Genomic DNA, 25,126 nt, shown 5'->3' with positions numbered 1-25,126 from the left:
GATGTCCTGTTTTAGACATGCCAGTTGGTTCAAATAAAGTTTCTTCTATTATTGTTATTTTGGTCCGTCACATAGCCAGATGCTCAGATTGGATTTGATATATTTATCTACCTATTGAGTACTTCCCAAGGATATGGGATATAATAATAAAATTATTATTGAATAATTTGAATAGGTTTTAATTTGGTTTGTTTTCTGGTTATGCAAACTTCACATTTATTTCTATATCCTCCCCCCACTATACCCCTCCCCCTAAATTTACAGTGTACAAAATAAGCAGAAACTTTAATTCAAACAGAGAGAAACATGGCTGGGAGGGAGAAATTTGTTTTAAAAAATAGTGAGAATTATTACATATTTTATAATATTGAGGTATCGTCGCAGGATGTAAGCTGCTCTAAGTAAAGCTGCTTTTTGCAATTGATTGATGGAGAATTTATCAATGCTGATAGTGTTTAAGGGGTGCTCCAGATGTTTTGGGATTGCACCCAAGGCAGCAATCACTACTGGGACTATCTTTACTTTCTTTTGCCACAGTCCTTCTGTTTCTATTTACAGGTCTTTGTATTTTGTTATCTTCTCCAGTAGTCTTTCTCTTCCGTTCTGCTGTCTCCAGGTACTGCCCTGTCCACTTTCCAGACATTTTTTGTCTTTCTTTCAACAATTGTTAAGTTTGAGATGTTCTATTATTATGACTACATTTAAAACCACAATCTGGATCAGAATTTCCATTGTTAAGCCAAGCATTTGGTTAAGTGAGTTGCACCCCATTTTATGACCTTTTTTGCCACGGTTGTTTAGGAAATCACTGCAGTTGTTAATAATAATAATAATAATAATAATAATAATAATAATAATAATAATAATAATAATAATAATAATAATAATAATAATAATAATAAAGTTGGAAGGCACCTTGGAGGTCATCTAGTCCAACCCCCTGCTCAGGCAGGAAACCCTATACCATTTCAGACAAATGGCTGTCCAGTCTCTTCTTAAAAACTTCCAGTGTTGGAGCATTCACAGCTTCTGGAGGAAGGTTGTTCCACTGGTTAATTGTTCTAACTGTCAGGAAGTTTCTCCTTAGTTCTAGGTTGGTTCTCTCCTTGATTAGTTTCCATCCGTTGCTTCTTGTCCTGCCTTCAGGCGCCTTGGAAAATAGCTTGACTCCCTCTTCTTTGTGGCAGCCCCTGAGAATCATGTGGCCATTAAGTGAATTTGGCTTCCCCCCATTGTTTGTTGGAGACCAGCTGGGAAGGTCACGTAACTGGGACGCTGCAAGCAGTACGTGATAGTTGCCAAGCACCTGACTTTTGATCACGTGACCATGAGGACGCTGCAGTGAGGACCGGTTTCAAGTCACTTTTTTCATTGTAACTTCAAATATTTGTTAAATCAGGGGTTCCCAACTGGGGGTGCTAGACGATATTCCAGGGGGTGCGAAAACTTGGGTGTTCAAAATTATACACTATAATTCGTTGCCGTTATTTCAAACTTTTGTTAAGGGGTGCGAGAATATATCAGAAGCGTTCTAGGGGTGCAGGGTATAGAAAAGGCTGGGAGCTGTTGTGTTAAATGAATTGAGGACTACCTATACTTAAGTCATTCTTTAGGGCTAAATCAGACATGTCAAACACAAGGCCTGGGGGCCGGATGTGGCCCGCGAAGTGGTTTCATGTGGCCCGCGAAGCCATCCTGGAAACAGTGAGGGAACAGCCCCGCTGCCTTGGCCCTGTACAATTTTGTGGTGGCCATCTATGCTGAAATGCATTCAGTCTTAGCTCCACAAGGCCGTCTGGAAACAGCGAGGAACCAGCCCCTGCCGTGTCAGCCCCGCCCCCTGGGTGCATGCTGGGGAGGTGTCACCTTTGTGAGGAATGAAGAAATGGACCATGCCTTGGCGCTTGCCCCGGTCCCACCCCCTTCTGCCAGAGACCCTCAGATCTGTCCCACTCCTGCCCAGGCCCCCACAGGCACCCTTGACGCAAACGATGTAGAACTGGCCACGCCCACCCAGTAGGCCACACCCACTCCATCCACACCCACCCAGTAGGCCACACCCACCCTGACCACCACCACCCCAGGGCAACTGCAATGCTGATGCGGCCCTCAATGAAATTGAGTTTGACACCCCTGGGCTAAATAGTCAACAATTTGGGGTTGCTTTGGAGAGTCTGAAGTGACAGTCATTTCTAAATTCACCCTATGTCCAGACTGTAGAATTGTATCCGTTTGTTTTAAATGAGGAGATGCTTTTCAGTGAAATAATGTAGAAAAATACAAAGCATCCACTCCGCTGGAGAAGCATCAAAACTGACAACTTAAATCAATATTTAAAGATCAAGCCCTAAACTTTAGAAGCCTGGGATTTATTTCTGTAGTTTTTGAAAAATGATGAAGACCCAGGCAGTGGAACAGAGTGAATTTGATTAGAAGCAATATAAATTTTTTTTCTAAATTGATATTGCTGATAAATGGAGATTATAATTTCACGGTCACAGCTCAGAATAATGTTTAGAATTCTTAACTCCTCTTCCGATGGTTCTTCTGGTAGTATATAATATGTTAGATACAGAGGAGGAAAAATTGCAAGGTCAGAAAGTCATAAACAACTGAAGTGGAGGTGGAGTTTTTCCAACTATATTCTTCACAACCTGAGATTGCACCCTGAAAACCTGTTGGGGTTCCATGAGAGATATGGGGCAAAAGAAACATTTAATCAAGCAAAGCTAATTTTTACTGCTAAAGGTTGGACTCCTTATCAGGTACTCTGAAAATTATTTTTTTTAATAGGTTCGGCAGCTTGGAACACTTTGCAAATCTCCTGCTTGGTCTCTTGTTTTAAATGTAATTGCTATGATTACCTTCCACGTATTTAATAATTCTTATCACTTCTGTAATGATACTCCCCTTGTGATTCTTCAGAAGGGCTTTGAGAATAAGGAATATGGAGGCTAAACCATGATGAACAATTGAGGGAACTGGGTATGTCTAATCCAGGGGTAGGCAATCTTGGCTCTTTTATGACTTGTGGACTTCAACTCCCAGAATTCCTGAGCCAGCCATGCTGAGGGGACAGGGAGAGGTTTCCAAGCTGAGCCATGCTGGCTCAGAAATTCTGGGAGTTGAAGTCCACAAGTCATAAAAGAGCCAAGGTTGCCTACCCCTGGTCTAGTCTAACAAAGAGAAGGACTAAGGATGATATGATAATAGCCTTCCAATATTTGAGGGGCTGTCACAGAGAAGAGGGAGTCAATTTATTCTCTAAAGCACCTGAAGGCAAGACAAGTAGTAATGGGTGGAAAATCATTACAGAGAGAAGCAACCTAGAACTAAGGAGAAATTTCCTGATAGTGAGAACAATCAGTGGAAAGGCTTGCCTCCAGAAGTTGTGGATGCTCCATCACTGCACGTTTCTGAGAAGTTTCTGGTATAGGTTCTCCTGCTTGAACAGGGGGTTAGACTAGATGACTTCCAAGGTCCCTTCCAATCCTATTATTCTGTGTTCTTGTCTTCTAGCTATTAAAAAAAGGTATAGGAATCCCTGCACATTTTACTCCACTAATTGTTGCCAACTATAGGGGCAATGCTCATCTCCTTTTCAAGGCCATTGATGTCCGAAGACATTTCCAGGGTCATGTGGCCAGCAGGACATCATGGAGCGCTGTTACCTTCCCACTGAAGTGGAACCTACTCACATTTGCATGCTTTCAAACTGCTAAGTTGGCAGGAGGTGGGGCGAGGACAGGAGCTCATCCTGTTGCGTGGTGCTTGGGTCTCGATCCTGGATTGCCAGCTTTCCAGATGACAAACCCAGTGTCTTACCTCTGAGCCACTGCACCGCCCTCTGTTCCTCACCTTGAACTGAGTTAAACAGTGCATTATAAGGCAACACTTTCTGAACCAAGGTACCTCAAAGGGGCTAATTTACAGAATGTGTCCAAAGTCCAGGACTCGTGACTCCTGGGGAAAGAAAGTTTGGGAAACCTGTGGCTGCTTCAGTGTTGCTGGCTGCTGCTGCTGCACTGTGCTTATCTGATCTTCATTTTCAGCGTTCTGTGACAGTTTCCCAGCCAGTCTCACAATCCCTTGTCCCCCCTTCCCCCCAAGCATCAGGCATTTACCGGTAGGGTAGGGTAGGGTAGGATAAGGAGATTTTTCAAGACACCCTGCCAGATTCTGACAAGAAAACTCAGTAGGGAAGCTGGAAAGAAGTTACTCCGGCTCTCTGCTTTTTTACCCACCCTTGATCTTTCTGCTTCTCTGTTTTGGAAGGAAATTTCTCTGAAGTGATGACCTAACACAGTGATGGCGAACCTTTTAGAGACCGAGTGCCCAAAAACTGGCTCTGCCCCTGCTCCAACCCCTGCCCCATCCCTGCCCCGCCCCCGCTCTGCCCCACCCTGCCTGCCCACAGGGCCACTCACCGCCTCCAGGGCCTGCCGCAGATCGCCCAGGCAGCCCAGCAGCACCATGGCGGCCACCCTCTGCCCACGCCCTGCAGCATCAAGTGTGCGCTTGGGGGTGTGAGGGCAGAATCTTATCTACGCTGCCTGGCTGCCATGTCCTTGGCTGCGCTGCTCCGCATGGGCCACGCTCAGGGGCGACTCTCCTCCAGGGAGGCTGCTGGTGAGGAGGGGGTCGCGGGTGGAGGCAAGGCTGGGGCAACGGCATGTGTGCCCACAGAGAGGGCTCCGAGTGCTGCCTCTGGCACCCGTGCCATAGGTTCGCCACCACTGACCTAACAGAACAGGGATTGTCTAGTTACATTTAAAACTTGTAGACAATATATGGGAATAATGCAAGAGCACTCAGGGAGAATTGAAAGAGCAGCCGGGACTGAAGCCCCACCCATTTCTTGAATGCATATAAAAAAGGGGGCAGGGCTTTGCTTGCCCAGATGCAGCTGCCATTTTGATTTTGTTGACACTTCCACCAACACCCCAACACTCACGAATCTGAGGTTTCAGACCATGGACCTCTGAAATCAGAAGATGCCCTCAAAGAAAAAAAAAATTCAGGTGGTCTTTGACTTACAATCACAATTGAGCCCAAACTTTCTGTTGCTAAGCAAGACGATTGTTAAGTGAATTTCACCCCATATTACGAACTTTCTTGACACAGTTGTTAAGCGAATCACTGCAACTGATAAGTTAGTAACCTGGTTGTTAAGTGAATCCGGCTTCCCCCATTGACTTTGCTTGTCAGAAGGTTGCAAAAGGGAATTATATGACCCTGCAACCGTCCCAAATACATGCCAGTTGCCAAGTGTCTGGATTTTGATCACATGATGACGGGGATGCTGCAGCGGTTTGTAAGTGTGAAAAATGGCCATCAGTCACTTTTTTCATATGCTGTTGTAACTTTGAACGGTCACTAAAGGAATTATTGTAAGTCGAGGACCAACTCTAGTAGCTTATTTTAAGTCTATTGTTAAAACAAAATAACCTACAATTTAAGTTATTTTATATATTTTATTAATAGACAATGACCCATATGTATGCACAATACATTTTTTTACCCACCCATAGATACAGTAAACAAGATGCATGATTTTCACTAATGCACAGCATCAGTTGTTATGATTTTGGCATCAATTCCCATTTTAATTCTTTCCACTCTCCCAGCTTGTTCCTATTTCCCTCCCCACCGCCCCCCCCATGTGTCTTCTTCTGCTATTTCTTGTGCTTTTTAAAGGATAACTCAAGCATAAAAGTATATCCGGGAAAAGCTACGGATGTCCATTAGGTTTTACAGAACTGTAAATGTCCCGGGATTAAGCAACGTTTCCCGTTTAAATAAACACCAGAGTTAAATATATATATCTATTATGGCTAGCAATGGCACCGTGCGCTTGACCGCTCATTCATCAATGCATTAATCTAAAAAAAAAATCTTTCTTTGTCACCCTTCCAGTGTTTAAGCAGCTTCTGAAAGTTAAAACTGTGTGACAAGACACACTCCTGCTCATTTTTTTTTTTTAATAGAGGGGGTTGTGGAAGGAAAAGACTTATGCCTTGTAAATTTTGCAGGTTTGTTTCTGCAAATCATCAGACTTGAGTGATGAATTCCCTTCAGCCTTCATTTTGGCACCATCTCCTCTTCTTTCCCATAAGTAGGAGCCAAACTCAAGGACCTTCGTTGGTCTTTCTTTCTGGAGCTACATGATCAAAATATAGGTAGTCCTTGACTTACAACAGTTCATTTAGTGACCGTTCAAAGTTATAACAGCATGGAGAAAAGTGACTTATGACTGTTTTTCACCGTTACGACCTTTGCAGCATCCTCATGGTCACGTGATCAAAATTCAGATGCTTGGCGGCTGGTTCATATTTATGACCGTTGCCGTGTCCCGAGGTCATGTGATCAACTTTTGCGACCTTCTCACAAGCAGAGTCCATGGGGAAGCTGGATTCACAACTGCAGTGATTCACTTAAGCACTGAGGCAAGAAACCTGTAAAATGGGGAAAACATCTCACTTAACGACAGAAATGTTGGCCTCAATTGTGGTTGTAAGTCGAGGACTAGCTGAGTGGGTAGTTCTTGAATTACAGCCATTCGTTTTATCTTTTTTTACACTCAGCATCAGAACCTCCACCAGAGAGCTGGGTCATTGCTTAATGTGTCCAAACTAGGATGATTTGAGCCTAGTCATTTGTGCCTTGAGTGAGAACTCTGGGGTTGATTTGTTCATTGACCCATTCGTTTGTTTTCATGGTTGTCTATATTATTCTCAGGCATCTTCTCCAACACCAGAGTTTAGAATAGAATAAAGCTGGAAGGAGGTCTTCTAGTAGTCCAGCCCCTGCTTGAGCAGGAGAACCTATACCATCTCAGACAAGTGACTGTCTAGTTCTCCAGTGATGGAGCACCCACGATTTCTGGAGGCAAGCTGTTCCACTGTTTAATTGTCCTCTGTTAGGAAGTTTCTCCTTAATTCCAGTTTGCTTCTCTCTTTGGTCAGTTTCCAACATTGTTTCTTGTCCTGCCCTCTGGTGCTTTGGAGAATAGTTTGACCCCCTCTTCTTTGTGGCAGCCCCTCAAATAACTTTTGCTTCCATAGGGAAGACCATGGTTTGCACCATTCTGATTCTATAGGCATAGACCAGGGGTAGGCAACCTGGGCTCTTTTATGACTCGTGGACTTCAACTCCCAGAATTCCTGAGCCAGCCATGCTGAGGGGAAAGGGAGAGGTTTCCAAGCTGAGCCATGCTGGCTCAGGAATTCTGGGAGTTGAAGTCCACAAGTCATAAAAGAGCCAAGGTTGCCTACCCCTGCCATAGACTCATCCCAGCATCTGAATACAGGTAGTCCTTGACTTATGTCCACAATTGAGCCCAAAAGTTCTGTTGTGAAGCAAGACAGTTGTTCAGTGAAGTTGCCTCACTTCATGACCCTTTTTGACACAGTTGTTAAATGAATCACAACAACTGTTAAGTTAGTAATTTGGTTGCTAAATTGCTCTTTACAGTCCCAAATAATATAAGCAGAATTGAGATTACACTGTTATCATTTGAGAATCTACAACTGAACAATTCAGCCTAAATATTTAGAATTTTCTAGGAAATCATTACAGTATTGCCCTTCCATATAAATGCTTATTGGAGTTGAGAGTGAAGAAATCCCACCAGTGGTGGGATTCAGCCAGTTCGCACCACTTCAGCAGAGGTGGTAACTAATTTTTTGTTGCCCAGGCCCAGAATGGACTTCTGGAAGCGGCATCCACCCAGAGAACCGGTTGTTCACGTATTTAAATCCCACCAATGGGAAAAACATATCATTTCAATCACTTTTATCAAATTTTCACGGCTAACTCCTCCTCCAGCCGCTTAAAGCCCCCATAATAAGGAAATTTAATAAAATCCAGCCACTTGAAAATATTCTGGCAGCTTGTTAAGAGTAATTTAGTCTTCCAATGTCACTTAATACCTGACCATTATAGCTTTAAAAAAAAAAAAAAAAGCTATAAAATATATTGCCAGGCTTATTAGAAGGCATAAATATTCAATTTCTCAGAGTTTTTTGTTACTTTTTCTCTGCTTTCTGCTATTCCGCTCTATCTTCCTCCTTTTCCCTCCAATTTGAAATCTTTACGCCCTTCCCTTTCAAAATATATATTCTCTGAATCTATGTAGAGAGAGAAAAGTCCAGTTCCTTGGGGGGGGGGAAGAAATGGCTTTTTTGGAACCCCATCAGCTGATTACAATCAGCTGCCTGTTCGGAAAACCCAGTTTGTGAAGTTTGAGAGTCTGCTGTAAAGGGATCCTGTCTATACATCCATTTGGCTCTGGAGGAACGCCAGTGCTAAAGCCTGAAATTCGGCCTGCATCATTACGTACAACCGGCAAACTTCGTGGTCTTTGGGGGGCCCTATTGGAAAGCAGACATAAACTTGACCTCCCCTCGGTATAGTAATTGTTAGATTGGATTTCCTTACGTAGCAGTTCTTCGGGTTGGTTCCACCACACAGAACACCCTTTTTTCTGAAAGACGTTTGGGGCATTAACCAGGGCTGTATGTAAAAATGTTCAGTTCTGAGATAAATCATTGTGTTTTAGAAACAATGGCCAGAAAGAGGACAACTTAATTCTCTTTTGTTTTTTGCCTGGGACTAAACTGGCAGCTGAGTGGGTAATTTAGGAAATAGGAATAGCGCACAGAATTGCGTTTTTCTCTTTCAATTTAGCTAGTTTCTGGATAAAAATATGTCTCAGCTTTGTGACATTTGCTGAATAGAACCACTAGGCCAGGGGTAGGCAACCTTGGCTCTTTTATGACTCGTGGACTTCAACTCCCAGAATTCCTGAGCCAGCCATGCTGAGGGGAAAGGGAGAGTTTCCAAGCTGAGCCATGCTGGCTCAGGAATTCTGGGAGTTGAAGTCCACGAGTCATAAAAGAGCCATGATTGCCTACCCCTGCATTAGGCATTGTCTAGGACAGTGTTTCTCAAGCTTAACGACTTTAAGATGTGTGGACTTCATTTCCCAGAATTCCCCAGCCATGGGGGCAGAGAAGGACTTCTGGGAGTTGAAATCCACACATCTTCAAGTTGCCGAGGTTCAGAAATACTGTTGTAGAAGTTCGGCTGGCCTACTTGGTGCTGTCTATTGGAAGATCGTGAAAACTGTCCTCGGCTGAGACGGATGGGGGAGTGTTTTGAAAAATGATTTTTAGTAGGTCATTCTTTACACTACATTATCTCTTGCATTTCTATGTTTTGATTTGATTTAGGAAATTGGACAGTATCCAAAATGTGAAAATGGCAGCAGCAATTGTGGGGTGCGGTTGCAGATTCCCTCTTCACTTTTTTTGACTCGCTATGTGGCCTCCCTGCTGCACAGATGCACTTAATAATACAGAAACATAAATGCAACTTGTACCTGCCTCTAGTATCATTTCTTAAGATGCTTTGAGGGAAAACTCTATGGAATCAATACTAGATTTCATTTCTCGGCTACTTTTAACAGACCAAACAATTAATTTACCTCCTGTTCTTTGCTTGAGTGAGATCAAATGTTTGGGGTTGAATTCTGATTCCCTTCGATTAAAGCAGAGGTCCCCAACCTTTTGGACACCAGGGACCAGTTCCGTGGAGAGAGGTTTTTCCGCAGACTGGAGGGTGTGTGGTTTTGTGTGCTGCCCGCATCCCGCAGATGGGGCTTTGCTTGTTTGTGCGGCCTGGTTGATGGCATGCCACGGCCCGGTACCGGTCCACGGATCGGGGTGTTGGGGACCCCTGGATTAAAGGATGGAAGGATGTATGGAGGGAGGGATGGAGGGATAAATGGATGGATGTTCCAACAAATTTATTTCTACAACTACAAGTAAGAAATTTTCTGATTGTAAGAGCAATTAATCAGAGGAATAGCTTGCCTCCTGGGGTTGTATGTGCTCCTTCACTGGAACTTTTCAAAAATAGACTGAGCAATCATTTGACTGTGATGGCATAAGACTCCTGCCTTGAGCAGGGGGTTGAACTAGAAGATCTCTGAGATCCCTTCCAGCTCCATAATTCTATGAGGTGGTGGTCAAGGAGATAAACTAGGTCTTGGATCAAGTCCATCTTTAGCCGTAGAATCTCCCTGTTTAATTTTGAACTACTCATAATTTCTTAGGGTTATCTACCTCAACCAGCTGGTTGTTATTAGGGATAAAGTAAAAAGAGATCCTCAGGAAAACCTCACTTTGCTTTTTTGAGTAGAAGCAGAGTAGGAGATAAATAAAATAAGAAGGAAGATTGCTTTGGCTTGGTTAATGTAAGAACTAAGTTGACTCAAATTTAAAATGAAGCACAGAATATTTCCAACGCAGAACATCTCCTGATAGGCTAGTGTGGATCTGGCTTCAATTTGTCTCCTGGGTCTTGAATTTTAAAGTGCACTTGAAGTAAATGGACTTTTGAAAAGATGACCTCTTCAAAGGGAGTATATCTGTCCTAAAACTTGAAGATTGTCTTCTCTGAAATAGGATCCCTGTCTCATCCAGGTGTTCCTACAGGACACTTCCATAAAACACCAATAGGATTCTACAATGCACTGTATTCAACAGTGTTGACCTTTCTGATGATCAATCCATGTTCTGCTAAACTCACTGAACCCACCCAACAAGGCTTACTGCCTTTCAAAATCCTATAATGGAAGTGGAGACCAAATTATATGTTAATATCTGAACTGCCCCCCCAGGAAAAAGAGTGTTTGGAGTGACACCTAGTGGTGGTTGTACAAAGACAGCCGCATCACACAGAGGTTGGAGACCTTGACAACTACCGCCTGCATTAATTAAGCTTGGAGAAGGAACCCCGCTCTTCCAATCCCAGGAAAGATCCATCGCTTGTTCATTTTTAAGGATCCTAAATCCAAATTCGGTGGCAAAATGACAAGGTGCATTTATTTATTGTTTTTGGTTTTTTTATTGGCACTTTGTTGGTCATCATTTAAGGCAGAGATGACCAATCTTGGCGACTTTGAGACTTATGGACTTCAACTCCCAGAATTCCCCAGCCAGCATGGCTGGCTGGGGAATTCTGGGAGTTGAAGTCCACAGGTCTTAAAGTAGACGAGGTTGGACACCTCTGATTTAAGGAAAAGGCAACAGGGCCATTGTTAACATCCTAAAATAATAAAAACAACAACACTGAACACTACTTATATAAATTGCAAATAAACGACAGAATTACACCAGGATTACGAAAAAGAAGGCTGGGTTCAGTTGCTGATGATTTGTAGCTGCTATGTTGATTTTTGTTGCCTCACCACCTGCCCGCAGATGCCTTGATATTAGGCTACTAAACCAGTTTTTTTTTAACCTTGGAGATTTAAGATGGGTGGACTTCAAATCCCAGAATTCCCCAGACAGCATGAATTCTCAGAATTCCCCAGAAACTTTCTATCAATTCTGGAAAAGGAAGTCCACCCATCTCAAAGTTGGCAAGGTTGAGAAACATTGTTCCAAAACACCAATATGATTATTTAGGTTTTTAAGACTCTATTCGAAGGGGATTTCCCTATAAGGTACCGTCAGTCCAAGGCTGGTCATGGATCAAAAACATTTGTGTCATGATAAATGTGTTCTTTTTTATGGGAAGCAACTCCTCAGATCAGTGTTTCTTAATCGTGGCAACTTTAAGATGGGTGGACTTCAACTCCCAGAATTCTCCTTGTTCTGTTGGTCTGGAGTTAATGACTGAATGTTTCATTTAGCAACTGCAGAGATTCACTTAACAATCTGGCAAAAAAAGGTTGGCAAAATCAGGCATGTTTCATTTAATAGGCGCCTTGCTTAGCAATAGAAATTCTAGTCCAATTGTGGCCATAAATCTAAGACTACTTTTAATCGCAGCCAGTTGAGATTTAGTATGAAACATAAACCCAGTTTCTTTGTTGTTTGGCTGCCAAAAACTAAGTGCAGTGGACCACTGCCATTTTTTAGGTGGTTTCTCTTGAACTTGGATATGTAATCAGTATTTTGGGGTGACTTTTTCCCCTCCTGTTCCCTTACTATCTGTGCCTCTGTTCTGTTCAAGACTACCTGTATTTGGAAAGAATGTCTTCTATGAAGCAGACAAAAGAAATTTACATCTAGGCATGGCTAGAGTGATTGGGAGTCAGGCTGCATACAAATTTAATAAATTAATTGACAGTCCTTAATCATTAAATTTGGTGTAGTGGATAAGGCTGTGAGTTCTAGTCCTGCCTTAGCCATGAAAGCCAGCTGGGTGACTTTGGACCAATCACCAGGAGACTGTGAGTTTTAGTCCCGCCTTAGGCATGAAAGCTGGCGGGGTGACTTTGGGCCAATCACCGGGAGACTGTGAGTTTTAGTCCCGCCTTAGGCATGAAAGCTGGCGGGGTGACTTTGGGCCAGTCCCTTTCTCTTAGCCCAACCCACCTCACAGGGTTGTGGTGGTGAAAATAAGAGGAGGAAGGTGTGTTGGATATGTTCACCTTGAGTTATTTGTAAAAAATAATGAAGGCAGAATACCAGTAAATAAATAAATAATAAAAATATAAAATGCCTACTTTCTATTAGTGTTGTAAAAAAAAAAAGGGGGGGGGGATGCTGATACTATTGCTGATTGCCAAGTGGCATAAGACATTCAGGATTATTTTTGGATTCCCCCCCTCCCTCCCCAGGAAAAAACAAACAATCCAACAACAGAGATTGATCTGGTCTTTTTTTTCCCCTTTCGCTGCAGACCCAGCCATCATAGCTCCCCAAGACGCCACCCTCCACATTGGTGCTTCATTCATAGCCAACTGTTCCGTTACGCCCAATTCAGGCCTGAAGGCCGAGGACCTTTACTGGACCCTGAATGGCCGAAAGCTCCCAGCTGAGACCTACAAGGTCCTGGGGGCCACCACCCTGAGCGTCACCCTCTCCCAGATGAATGGATCGCGGCAGCAGTCAGGAGATAATCTGGTGTGCCACAGCAAGGAAGGCGGAAGCATCTTGGCTGGGTCGTGTCTCTATGTAGGACGTACGTTGGAGGCTTTATTGGGTGGATTTCCTACCCCACCCTCTATTCTCTGGGTCAGACCATATACAGGTAGTCCTCAACTTATGACCACAATCCCAAAGGTGCTTTTTCAAGGGGAAAAAAAACATCTTTGGGACAACCTTGACCTGACTGGCTGAGAATCTCTATCGACATTTATGACCACAATTGTGCCAAAACTTTCTGCTGCTAAGCGAGACAGTTGTTAAGTGAGTTTTGCCCCATCTTATAACCCAGGGGTCTTCAAACGTGGCCCTTTTATGACTTGTGGACTTCAACTCCCAGAATCCCTCAGCCAGCGTGCCTGGCGGTGGAATTCTGGGAGTTGAAGTCCACAAGTCATGAAAGGGCCAAGTTCGAAGACCCCTGTTATAACCTGTCTTGCCACAGTTGTTAAATGAATCTCTGCCGTTGTTAAGTTAGCAACATGGTTCTAAAGTGAATCGGGCTTCCTCATTGACCTCGCTTGTCAGAAGGTGGCAAAATGGGATCACGTGACCCCAGAACACTGCAACCGTCACAAATACGAGCCAGTTGCCGAGTGTCCAAATTCTGATCACGTGACCATAGGGGTGCTGCATCAATCGTAAATGTGAAAACTGGTCATAAGCCACTTTTTTTTAGTGCTGTTGAAACTTGGAATGGTTGTAAGTCGAGGACTACGTGTAGAAATGTCAAAGGGAGCTGCAATGAAAATAGACTGGAAAAAAAATCATAATTCACTTTTCCTTTAGATGGTGAGCTAAAGCCATGCTCTGTTGCGAGGCTTGTGGGTAATGGTTGGACCAGGTTTAAATTTGCTTTCTTTCTTTCTTTCTTTCTTTCTTTCTTTCTTTCTTTCTTTCTTTCTTTCTTTCTTTCTTTCTTTCTTTCTTTCTTTCTTTCTTTCTCTCTCTCTCTCTCTCTCTCTTCCTTCCTTCCTTCCTTCCTTCCTTCTTTTCTTTCTTTCTTTCCCTCTTTTCTTTCTTTCTTTCTTTCTTTCTTTTTTCTTTCTTTCTTTCTCTCTCTATTCCTCTCCTTCCTTCCTTCCTTCCTTCCTTTCCTTCTTTCTTTCTCTCTCTCTCTCTCTCTCTCTCTCTCTTTCTTTCTCTGAATGAATGAACAAACGAATGTGCCCAGATTTAAACTAGATTTATTTATTTATTTATTTATGAATGTGCCCAGATTTAAACTAGCTTGCTTGATTTATTGAATTATTCAATAATTCAATAATTCAATTATTCAATTACTGATTTATGAATGAATGATTGCACCCAACTCACTTTTACTAACCCTGGGGGCTTACAAAGATAAAAAAATCCAATAGTCACTCAAAACAAGCCATTTTCAGGGCTCCATCCCATTCTGGGCTCCTCAGCCCATTTAAACCTTTTGCATGTTTTTGTCTTTCCAGCTTTTTACTCTCTGAAACCTTTAAGCGACACAAGAAGGTTTCTGCTCTTGAATGTTGGCTCTTGAACAGAAAAAAAAACACGTGCGTTGAACCATGACAGATGTCTAAATCAATAATCTAAATTTTTATCATCACAGGCTATTTTTAAAGTTTTGGTTTCGGAAGGATGGAAACGTCAGCTGGGAACAGGCTTGTTGTTACGCCAAGGGCAGCTGCAGGCCATGGTTTAAAATTTCTCACCAGGGCCAAAAGAGAACAGCACTGCTGTTTAAAAAAGATGCCCTTTTGCTATTTCATAGCTATTGGCATTTTTGCTTCCCATCATGGGGACCAGAATTTCCATCGTTAGGGAAGGCGGTTGTTTAAGTGAGTTGTGCCCAATTCTATGAGCTTTTTTTGCTATGCTTGTTAATGAATCATTGCGGTTCTTAAGTGAAGATTGTTAAGCAAATCCAGCTTCTCCCAGCTTGTCAGAAGCTGGCTAGGAAGTAAACTAATGGAGATCACGACTCCATGATGCTGCAACCACCCATAATGGGAATTAATAATGCCAAGTGCCCAAATTTTGATCACATAACCGTGGAGATGCTTTGACGTTTGTAAGTCTGAGGACCACTTGTAAGTCACTTTTTTTCAGTGCCATCGTAACTTTGTTGCTAAATGAATGGTTGTAAGTCAAGGACTACCTGATTGTACCTGAGACCTATGGATTTATTTATATCTTTCAGTGCCTCCCGAAAAGCCAACCAACATTTCTTGCTGGTCCAAGAATTTGAAAGACCTCACCTGCAGATGGATACCTGGGTCGGAGGGCGAGACACACCTGCATACCAATTATACCCTGAAATATAAGCTGAGGTAGGCTGATGAGACGGGCATAGAAAGGTTTGTAAGTTGGTGATTTGCCCTTTAGAACAAAGAGACACAGAATGAGACGGACTTTTGTAATCTTGTTGAATTTCAGATAATTCTTACTGACCTGGTATTGGTCAGAATTGGATTGGGGTTCCCATGCTGGCTGGGGAATTCTGGGAGTTGAAGTCCATGCATCTTAAAGTTGCCAAGGTTGAGAAGCAGTGATTTAGACTAGAGGACTTTCGTTCTTCTTGGTGGCTAAAGTCTATCTATGCCAGGAGTCTTCAAACTTGGCCTTTTTATGACTTGTGGACTTCAACTCTCAGAATTCCTCAGCCAGGCACGCTGGCTGAGGAATTCTGGGAGTTGAAGTCCACAAGTCATAAAAGGGCCAAGTTTGAAGACCCCTGATCTATGCTATTACACTAAGATCTGCCTTTCAACTCTGTCCTCAGAGAAACATCAGCAGCCCTTCTCAGCTGTTGTTTGCCCCTAGGCATTGGGTACTCAAAGGTAGACTGCCTTTAAACATGGAGGGCCCTCTGTGTTGCTGTAATATCTTATGAAGTTCACTGAGGATTCTCCTATCTGCATATTCATCTTCTAGACCTGGATTTTTGTTTTTATAAGATAGACTGCTCTTCCCCCCCGCCCCCAGATTAGTTACAACTAGAGTGTTGGAGAGGTTGCCCATGGTAATATTCTGGGATAAAGAAAGTCAGTTTGGTACAGTGCTTAAGGTGCTGCCTAGAAACCAGGAGATTATGAGTTCTAGTTGCACCTGAGGCACAAAAGTTGGCTGGGTGACAATCACCAGAGACTGTGAGTTCTAGTCCCGCCTTAGGCATGAAAGTCAGCTTGGTGACCTTGATTCCAGCCTAACCCACATCACAGGGTTGTTGCCGTGGGGCAAATAGGAAGAGGAAGGAGTATTACGTATGTTTGCCACCTTAAGTTATTATAAAGTAATAAAAGTGGGATACAAATCTAATAAGTAAATAAGAACATTTATTTTTGCAGATGGTATGGCCGTGACAATATCTGCCAAGAGTATCACACTGCTGGCCCATATTCCTGCCACATCCCCAAGGACCTAGCCCTGTTCACACCTTACGAAATTTGGGTAGAAGCGTCCAATCGACTTGGGATGGCTGTGTCTGAGGTGGTGATGCTGGACATCGTGGATGTCGGTAAGAAGGTCCTGGCAGCTGGCCAATTAATTGTGATGACAATTGTTCACATTCGGTTGCCAAAGCTGTTTTAAGCTACCCATGGTCACCCTCCATAATGGCAATCTTTAGCATGGAATGTCACGTCCATCTGTCGTGACCTCACATGGGATATACTGGACACATTTGCAGAGGTAGGAGAAGTTCAGACATACCGAGAAACAGATCTGTGACATCTCAGGAAGGAAGCAGTGAGCAGGAAAGAGGTTGTATGGGAGTGGAATTGCTCCTAATCTAATTAGGATCTTTCTTCTTCTTCTTTTCTTTTTTTTTCTTTTTTTTCTTGTGCTGCATTTTGCTCCCTTCGAGACACACATTTGCTGTTTCTTAACTATTTCCCTTTCAACCTGCCCTCCCGAATATCTATGGAGATTCTCAGTCATTCAGGTCACGGTTGTCCCAAAAGTGCTTTTTCAAGAGGCAACTGGACTTTCTTTGTTTTTCTTTGAAGACGTTTTGCTTCTCATCCAAGAAGCTTCTTCAGCTCTGACTGGATGGTGGGGAACGGAAGGGCAGCACAAGAAGCAACGGGTGGAAACTAATCAAGGAGAGAAGCAATCTAGAACTAAGGAGAAACTTCCTGACAGTTAGAACAATTAACCAGTGGAACAACCTGCCTCCAGAAGCGGTGAATGCGCCAACACTGGAGGTTTTTAAGAAGAAACTGGACAGCCACTTGTCCGAAATGGTGTAGGGCAGTGGTGGCGAACCTATGGCACGGGTGCCAGAGGCGGCACTCAGAGCCCTCTCTGTGGGCACACATGCCGTCATCCCAGTCCTAGGCCTTCAGCTGGGTTTTATAAAACCTTTTCGCTTTAGGCCTCCGCCGCCATGTACAAAAAAAAGGTTCAATCAATCAGTCAATTTCAACTTCTCAGGGGAAAAAAAAGATCTTGCAAAGTTGGAACTGATTGATTGAACTTTTTAGTCCCACCCAGTCTGCCGTTACCACCCACCCAATGGCCCATGCCCAACCAATGGCCTATGCCCAACCAATGGACCACACCCACCCGGCGCCCGACGATGCATAAGTGGGTTTTGGGTTGCAGTTTGGGCACTCGGTCTCTAAAAGGTTCGCCATCACTGGTGTAGGGTTTCCTGCCTGAGCAGGGGGTTGGACTAGATGACCTCCAAGGTCCCTTCCAACTTTATTATTATTATTTATTATTAAAAACAAGAAAATCCAGTTGCCTCTTGAAAAAGCACCTTTGGGCCCACCCTCCAGAAGTTCAAATCTTGCTGGCACCAGACAGCCACTAATACAGGACGGGCTGAGATGGGACAGAACAATAATAGATGCATGTATTCCTCAGATTACAGCCATAAAATGTGCTGGTCATTAAGTGGGTCATCACATGACCGACCTGATTTTATAACATTTTTGTGGTGGCTATTAAATGAACTCATTGTTTACAATGGGCATTATTGGCCGCAGACTGGACATAGATGATGGTTTCTGGCAAAAAAAACATCATAAATCAAGATTATGTGATCACAGGGAGTTGCAAATGGCTGTGAAACTAGTTGCAGCCGGGCAAAGTCATGTGATCACGTGACTTTGGAGGTGGGCAGCTGGTGGAACTTTGAATCTGAGTTGTGGGTACCTTTTGGAGAGTCCATTGTAGCTTTAAACAGACACTAAACAACTGGTTATTAAACCAAGATTACCTGAACATAGATTCTGCATTGTTGATAGGAGGGTATTCCATCCACGTTGGGTGAGGAAGGCCGATTTATTTATTTTTGACTTTACATCTGTCAGGCACAAAGAATCAGGACCATACCTTAAGTTGCAATTCAGAACATTTATTGTTCAAGTGCCTACACAAGAATCTAGTTCAGGAAAGTTCAGTACTAAATCATTTGTGGGAACGTAATGATTCTAGGCTGATGACTTGTTTAACTCCACCCTGCCCCACTCTGCCTGCTCTTCTTATACAACATGCAATCAAACCTCTGTGCATGGATTAGAGCTTCAATTTCAACCCCATAAAATTGGGTTGCACCGGACAGGAACAAGGGGGAACAAAGAGCTGAAAGCACCACTGACATTAAGGAAGATGCTAAATTCATAGCGCTTTCAACCATTGCTGTTTCTTTACGGCAGAGGCCAGCGTGATGCAGTCACCCTGCAAGATTTGGACCGAATCCTTGCAGTGCCTCCTCCTAGTTGGCTTCTGTAAAATGATGCATCTGAGTCAGCTGAGGCACTTTCTGCAGGACCCACAATCATGAGAGGAGAGCGGTTGTCCTCTTTTAGGAGACATTGTTCTGGTTTTCCCTCTTTCTCTGGAGCAGCCATTCCCAGTGAGTCCTTTCAAAATGCAGGGCGTGGACTCCACTTTGCATACAGTGATGGCGAAACTTTTAGAGACTGAGTGCCCAAAAACCAGCCCCACCATCCCAGCCCGCCCCCACCACCTGCCCACCACCCACCGTCTCCACGGCGCGCCGCAGATCGCCCAGGCAGCCCAGCAGTGCCATGGCAGCCACGCCCTCCATCCATGCCCCCGCATCAACTGCGCGCGATGGGGCACGTGGGCGGAGTCTTGTCCCTGTTGCCTGGCTGCCATGTCCTTGGCTGCGCTGCTCCACGCAGGCCGTGCTTGGGGGTGACTCTCCTCCAGGGGGCTGCTGGTGAGGGGGCCGCAGGGGGAGGCGGGGCTGGGGCAGCAGCGTGTGTGCCCACAGAGAGGACTCTGAGTGATGGCTCTGGCATGCATGCCATAGGTTCACCACTGGCATAGATGGTTCCCAACTTCCCAGTGAAACATTCCGTGAGGAACAAGTGAACCCCTGCAAGTATCTGTAAAGGTGAGCGGTTGCTAAGCGCTCAAAATGTGATCACGTGACTGCAGGATATGTGTGGGGGTGGGTGGGTGGATGGGTCATAGATACAGACAGTCCTCAACATACGACTACAATTAAGCAATTTCTGTTGCTAATTGAGACAGTTAAGTGATTTTTGCCCCGTTTTACGACATTTCTGGCCACAGTTTTTAAGTGAATCACCACAGTTAAGTTAGTGGATCTGGCTTTCCCACTGACTTTGCTCGTCAGAAGGTCGTAAAAGGGGACCTCATGACATAGTTGTCAGGTGCCAAGTGTCTGAATTTTAATCATGTGACACATCAGGATGTGTGAAAAATGGTTATAAGCCACTTTTCTCAGTGCTGTTATAACTTCGAACAGTCACTAAATGAACTGTTGTAAGTCGAGGACTAGTTGTACATTTGGGTTACGTGACTGTTTTCTTATGTTTTTTTACTGATTTCTGGAGCTTAAGCTTGTTTGCAGCAGCAAACCCCCATCCCTCGTGCAGGGAACCATGACAGGAGATAACTAACATGGCTGAAAGATGCATTTTGCCGTGCTTGGCTCCAGTTCTTTTTAAGTCTTAATGTCAACGCTGCTAACATTGGATGTTTTTGCATTCACAACAGATGGAAATGGAGCCATCTTTTTCCTTTCGCTTTTAGAGTTAGATGATGCTGGGAGGGGGGATGTGAATGAGAGTCCAGTTAGACATAACAACACTAAACTTAGTGTGAGAATCAAGGTTATTGAGCCCAGAGCTGAAGAATTGGCAGTCTGGAGAGCTGGAGAGGGAGCCCTCGCTTCAAGCTAATTGGGGAATGTGATTTATGACTGTTAATTGGAGGAGGGAATTGTGCTTTGATACTATGTGCCCAGGGGAGGGGAATTCAGTTTTTGGCTTCGATTATGTAGTGCCAATATTATGCTACTCAAATAAAACATTCTTTAAGGTAAACAATGCCTCGAAGTTTTTTTGAAGAGTTTCATCTGTCGGAATCATGACACTTAATTTTGATTTTAAGTATTGACTTGTCCCCACTTGTCCCTGTTCGTTCGACAGTCACAACCGATCCACCTTCGGATGTCCACGTGAGCCGAGTGGGAGACCTGGAGGACCAACTCAGTGTGAGGTGGAGTGCGCCTCCTGCCCTGAAGGATTTTCTCTTCCAAGCCAAGTATCAGATCCAGTACCGAGTTGAGGACAGTTCAGAATGGAAGGTGAGTCTCCTGAAGAGGGTGGGAAATTTATTCTGCACCAGGACAATCATTAGTCCGAGTAATCAGGAACTGCAGCGTGGTGGGGGTGCATCCACAGGGACACATAATCCAAAATTGGGCACTTTGAGACTTACAGGTGATCACGTTAGTACAGGAACTCCTCCAATTATAGCCACAGGGAGGGGAGCCACCATGGAGAAGGCCCTTCTTCTTGGTCCCTCTAGATCAGTGATGGCGAACCTTTTAGAGACCAAGTGCCCAAAACTTGGCCCCGCTCCCGCTCCACCCCCTGCCCCGCCCCACCCCACCTGCCTGCAGGGCCACTCACCGCCTCCAGGGCCCCCCGCAGATCACCCAGGCAGCCCAGCAGCGCCATGGCAGCCATGCCCTCTCCCCGCGCCTTGCAGCATCAACTGTGCGCGATGGGGCGTGAGGGCAGAGTCTTGTCTACACTGCCTGGCTGCCATGTCCTTGGCTGCGCTGCTCTGGGACAAACTTGGGGGTGACTCTCCTCTAGGGGGGCTGCTGGTGAGGGGGTCGGGGGAGGCAAGGCTGGGGCAATGGCACGTGTGCCCACAGAGAGTGCTCCGAGTGTTGCCTCTGGCACCAGTGCCATAGGTTCACCACCACTGCTCTAGATGGACCTCCTTAAGAGAAGGGACCCAAATTCCTTAAATCACAGCAAAAAAACAGGAATTAGATTTGGGAGATAAGGCACTTGATAGAGTGTCTGGGGGTAGGTATCAAAAAAATAAAGATGAAAAATGACTGATTGAGGTCCCATCTCTTTTTTACACGTGTCAGAAGTTGTAAGTCACCTTTGTGAATAAAATCTGCCTGTCCAATATAGTCTTCCTTGCTTTAAATTCCCATCCTGTAAAGGAACTGATTGCTTGTTTCTATTTTTAAAATATTGGTAAAACAATTTTGTTTTATTAGAGATTGGAAAAATAACGACTGTTAAAAGAGCCAGGTTTGGGTTATTGATCTGGGGTTTTTTTACACAAGTATTTATTTTTTGGCACTTAGGACATGCATTTACTGATTACAGTATATTATTTATCTTGTTTTGTACTGTCAATTGTCCAAATTCTTGAGCTAGGATACAAATGTAATAAACAAATAGTCAGAAAAAAATAAAATAAAAGCACATTACGGAAAGAGAGCTAATTGGAAACATACAATGGAAACAATTACAAGAAAAATGTAGAACTGGGATTAATGCATAAACTGCTTTTGAAAACAGTAAACTGTTTTACAATAAAAAAAGCTCCAGTTAGAGTGGATAAAGTCATATATTGGCGTCTAATCTTCCACCAGACCTTTCGTTAAAGTTTCTATGTTTCCCAGCTGTATAGCAATTTGGCCTAAAGATTAAGGAAAAGGGGAGGGGGTCTGGAAAGGAAAATTATTGCCAATCCTGAACAGATGTGACAAATTCACTTGCACTCAGATTAAAATTGAGGAAGGGTATCCCAAAGTCTGTGAAAATTGAGAAGATAACAAGGAGAGGGGAATTTCTGGGGAAATGTCAGCCTCACAAGGGAATAAACAAAAATAAAATTTAGTTTTGTAAAAAAAAAAAGTATAAAAAACAGAACTTTTAAAAATTGTTTATGAGCCAAACATGCTGCCCCAAGGGAATAATTAGAAGAAGAAAAAAAGGTCTGGGATCTGCTTCAAAACTGGAAGGAGAAAGACATTAAAAGCGAAAAAGATTTTCAGCCAAACAAATCGCAATACTGTAGCCATGAGGGATCAAAAATTCTTCAAAAGGTTTTCTAACCTCTAAAAAGTCAGAGTGGGCTCTGAAATTTAGATCAAATCCCCATCAAATTCAGTAACCACTTTAAAATTGTATGCCTTTTGGTAAATTACTTTTAGGGGCAATAAGTAAGCATTGGAAACCAGTTTTCCATCGTTTTTAAAAACTGGCATTTTTCAAGTCCCAGAATATACTGTACATTAGGTCAAGCCAAGTAGACTAAGTGTATTCTTTCCATTAAATCATAATCCTGGTAATCCTTGATTTATGACCAAAAGTGAGCCCACAATTATAGTTGTAAGTCAATTTTACGATAATTTTTGCTGCAGTTTTTAAGTGGTCATTAAGTGAACCAATAGTTCATTATGGACTACTTGTACCAAAATCTGGAAGGAAATGCCAGTTTTTGACAAAAACACTGTAAATCATGGTAACATGATTGCAGATCAGTGCAAATGGCCATGAATGCAAGTATCCAAAATGCAGTCACGTGACCACTGAAGGGGACCTGGATATTGGAACTTCAAATCTGGGTCATAAGTAGTTTTTCCAGGATCTGTGGTAACTTCAAACAGTTGCTAAGCAACTGGTTGTAACTTGAGGCCTACCTGTGTTTGACTTGGGCTTAGCATATTGTACTCTTGTGGAAAACTCTCCATTGTGGTTTGTCAAAGCTGGCTAAAACAAACCCTGTCTTAGTGCAGTTTTTCTCAACCTTGGCAGTTTTAAGATGTGTGGTCCTCAACTCCCAGAATTCTCAGTCAGCCATGCTAAGCTGGGGAATTCTGGGAGTTGAAGTCCACACGTTTTAAAGTTGACAAGGTAGAGAAACACTGCAAAATCTCTCTTAGTTGTGTTCTTTGTATTCTTTCTTTCATCTTTTATATTTCTTCCATCCCTTTTTATAGCTGGACTCTTTATGGTTTTTAGTTATGTCCATATTGATGTCTATCCTCCAGAAAAACAGGCCCCCTTTGCAAACCAAGTTGTGACGGATTTCCCCTGATATAAGTTTTCCGCTCCCTTTGGATCCAATGCACCTTATATGCAAAAAGATTAAGAATCATAAAAGTCGTTTGGTGTGTAGAAGCCCTAAACCAGTGGTGGCGAACCTATGGCACGGGTGCCAGAGGCGGCACTCAGAGCCCTCTCTGTGGGCACGCATGCCGTCGCCCCAAGTCCTAGGTCCCTTCAGCTGGGTTTTATAAAACCTTTTCGCTTTAGGCCTCCGCTGCTGTGTGCAAAAAAAAAAAAAAAGGTTCAATCAATCAGTCAATTTCAATTTCTCGCGGGGAAAAAAAAGATCTTGCAGAGTTGGAATTGATTGATTGAACTTTTTAGTCCCACCCAGTCTGCTGTTAGCACCGCAGCCACGCCCACCCAATGGGCCACACACCCCAAATTGGCCACACCCAGCCAATGGGCCACACCCACCCGGCACCCGACAATGCATAAGTGGGTTTTGGGTTGCAGTTTGGGCACTCGATCTCTAAAAGGTTCGCCATCACTGCCCTAAACTCTCAAAACGTCTGGTACAACCTTTTAAACATCTGAGTGTCTATATTTATATTATGGTCCTGGTATGAGAGACCATGCTCTCTTCTGCCTCAGTGAAAGTTTCCCATTTATAATTTAATGAATCAATCACTTATACAATAAAAGTATCAAAATATTCAAGGAAAGATAAGAAAAAACAAGATATTTTCTAAAGGGAAAATATTTTCTTAAAATAAGAAATAATTAAGAAAGAGGAAAGAAACAGAAAAAAGTAGTAAAATATTAGGACTTCCACCCTCATTTTTATCCAGTAACTATCTTATTGTTTCCTCTTTTTCCCCCCTCTCTTACGTTGTACTTCCCTTTCCCTTTTAACACTTTTGTAGCCCCCCAAATCCATAAATCATCAATTCAGCCTTTTCTCCTTTTAACAAAAAATACATAGAAGGTTTCTAGTCTTTTTTTTTAAGCCTTTATCATTTTTTCCCCCTAACCTTGAGAATTTTCCACATCTATACAATTACATCCAAAGTTTGCATTTTGGTGGATGGAAGAACCAGGTCTCTCTTGAAAACTAAATCTCCCTTTCTCTTGATAGGTTGTCGACAATGTTAGCAACCAGACTTCGTGTCGGCTGGCAGGCTTAAGACCCGGGACGGTGTATTTTGTCCAGGTCCGCTGCAATCCGGTCGGTATCTATGGCTCAAAGAAAGCCGGCATTTGGAGTGATTGGAGCAACCCAACAGCAGCCTCCACACCTCGGAATGGTGAGTAGGAGCTATTTTCCATCCTTACCTTTGGCAAGGGGGCTGGGGTTTTCTAAGCAGCCTAGATTTACAGGGGTAGGCAACCTTGGCTCTTTTATGACTCGTGGATTTCAACTCCCAGAATTCCTGAGCCAGCCATGCTGAGGGGAAAGGGAGAGGTTTCCAAGCTGAGCCATGCTGGCTCAGGAATTCTGGGAGTTGAAGTCCACGAGTCATAAAAGAGCCAAGGTTGCCTACCCCTGGCCTAGAACTAAGAAGAGATTTCCTGACAGGAACAATTAATCAGTGGAATGAATGGCTTGCTTTCAGAAGTTGTGGGTGCTCCATCACTGGAGGTTTTTAAGAAGAGATTGGGCAGCCATTTGTCTGAAATGATATAGGGGCTCCTACTTATTTATTTATTTATTTATTTATTTATCACAACTTATATGCCGCCCTTCTCCCCATGGGACTCAGGGCGGCTCACAGCATGTTAAAACAGTATAAAACATTTCCCCTCTAAAAGCCAATTAAAAACCAAATATTTGTCGCTGTGTCTTGTTAAAATCCTTAAAATTGTCCCTATTTAAAATTCACCCTAGGTCAGACC

The 25,126-nt window shown here is 43.5% G+C and overlaps 1 protein-coding gene across 1 annotated transcript in view; it reads left to right on the top strand.

Moving 5' to 3' along the window:
• Positions 1 to 25,126, top strand: part of CRLF1 (cytokine receptor like factor 1) — an 81,998-nt gene that overhangs the window by 51,751 nt on the left and 5,121 nt on the right. Inside the window, exons 2-6 of the mRNA XM_015810683.1 lie at positions 12,697 to 12,978; positions 15,118 to 15,247; positions 16,265 to 16,434; positions 20,351 to 20,508; positions 24,369 to 24,537. Coding sequence (XP_015666169.1) covers positions 12,697 to 12,978; positions 15,118 to 15,247; positions 16,265 to 16,434; positions 20,351 to 20,508; positions 24,369 to 24,537 — 909 coding nt within the window. The remainder of the gene's footprint in view (positions 1 to 12,696; positions 12,979 to 15,117; positions 15,248 to 16,264; positions 16,435 to 20,350; positions 20,509 to 24,368; positions 24,538 to 25,126) is intronic.

The sequence above is a fragment of the Protobothrops mucrosquamatus genome, unplaced genomic scaffold, assembly GCF_001527695.2.
Source record: "Protobothrops mucrosquamatus isolate PMUCROS unplaced genomic scaffold, P.Mucros_1.0 scaffold14, whole genome shotgun sequence".
Taxonomy (NCBI): domain Eukaryota; kingdom Metazoa; phylum Chordata; class Lepidosauria; order Squamata; family Viperidae; genus Protobothrops; species Protobothrops mucrosquamatus.
The sequence above is the reverse complement of the archived record's forward strand: the minus strand, read 5'-3'. Positions and strand labels throughout refer to the sequence as shown.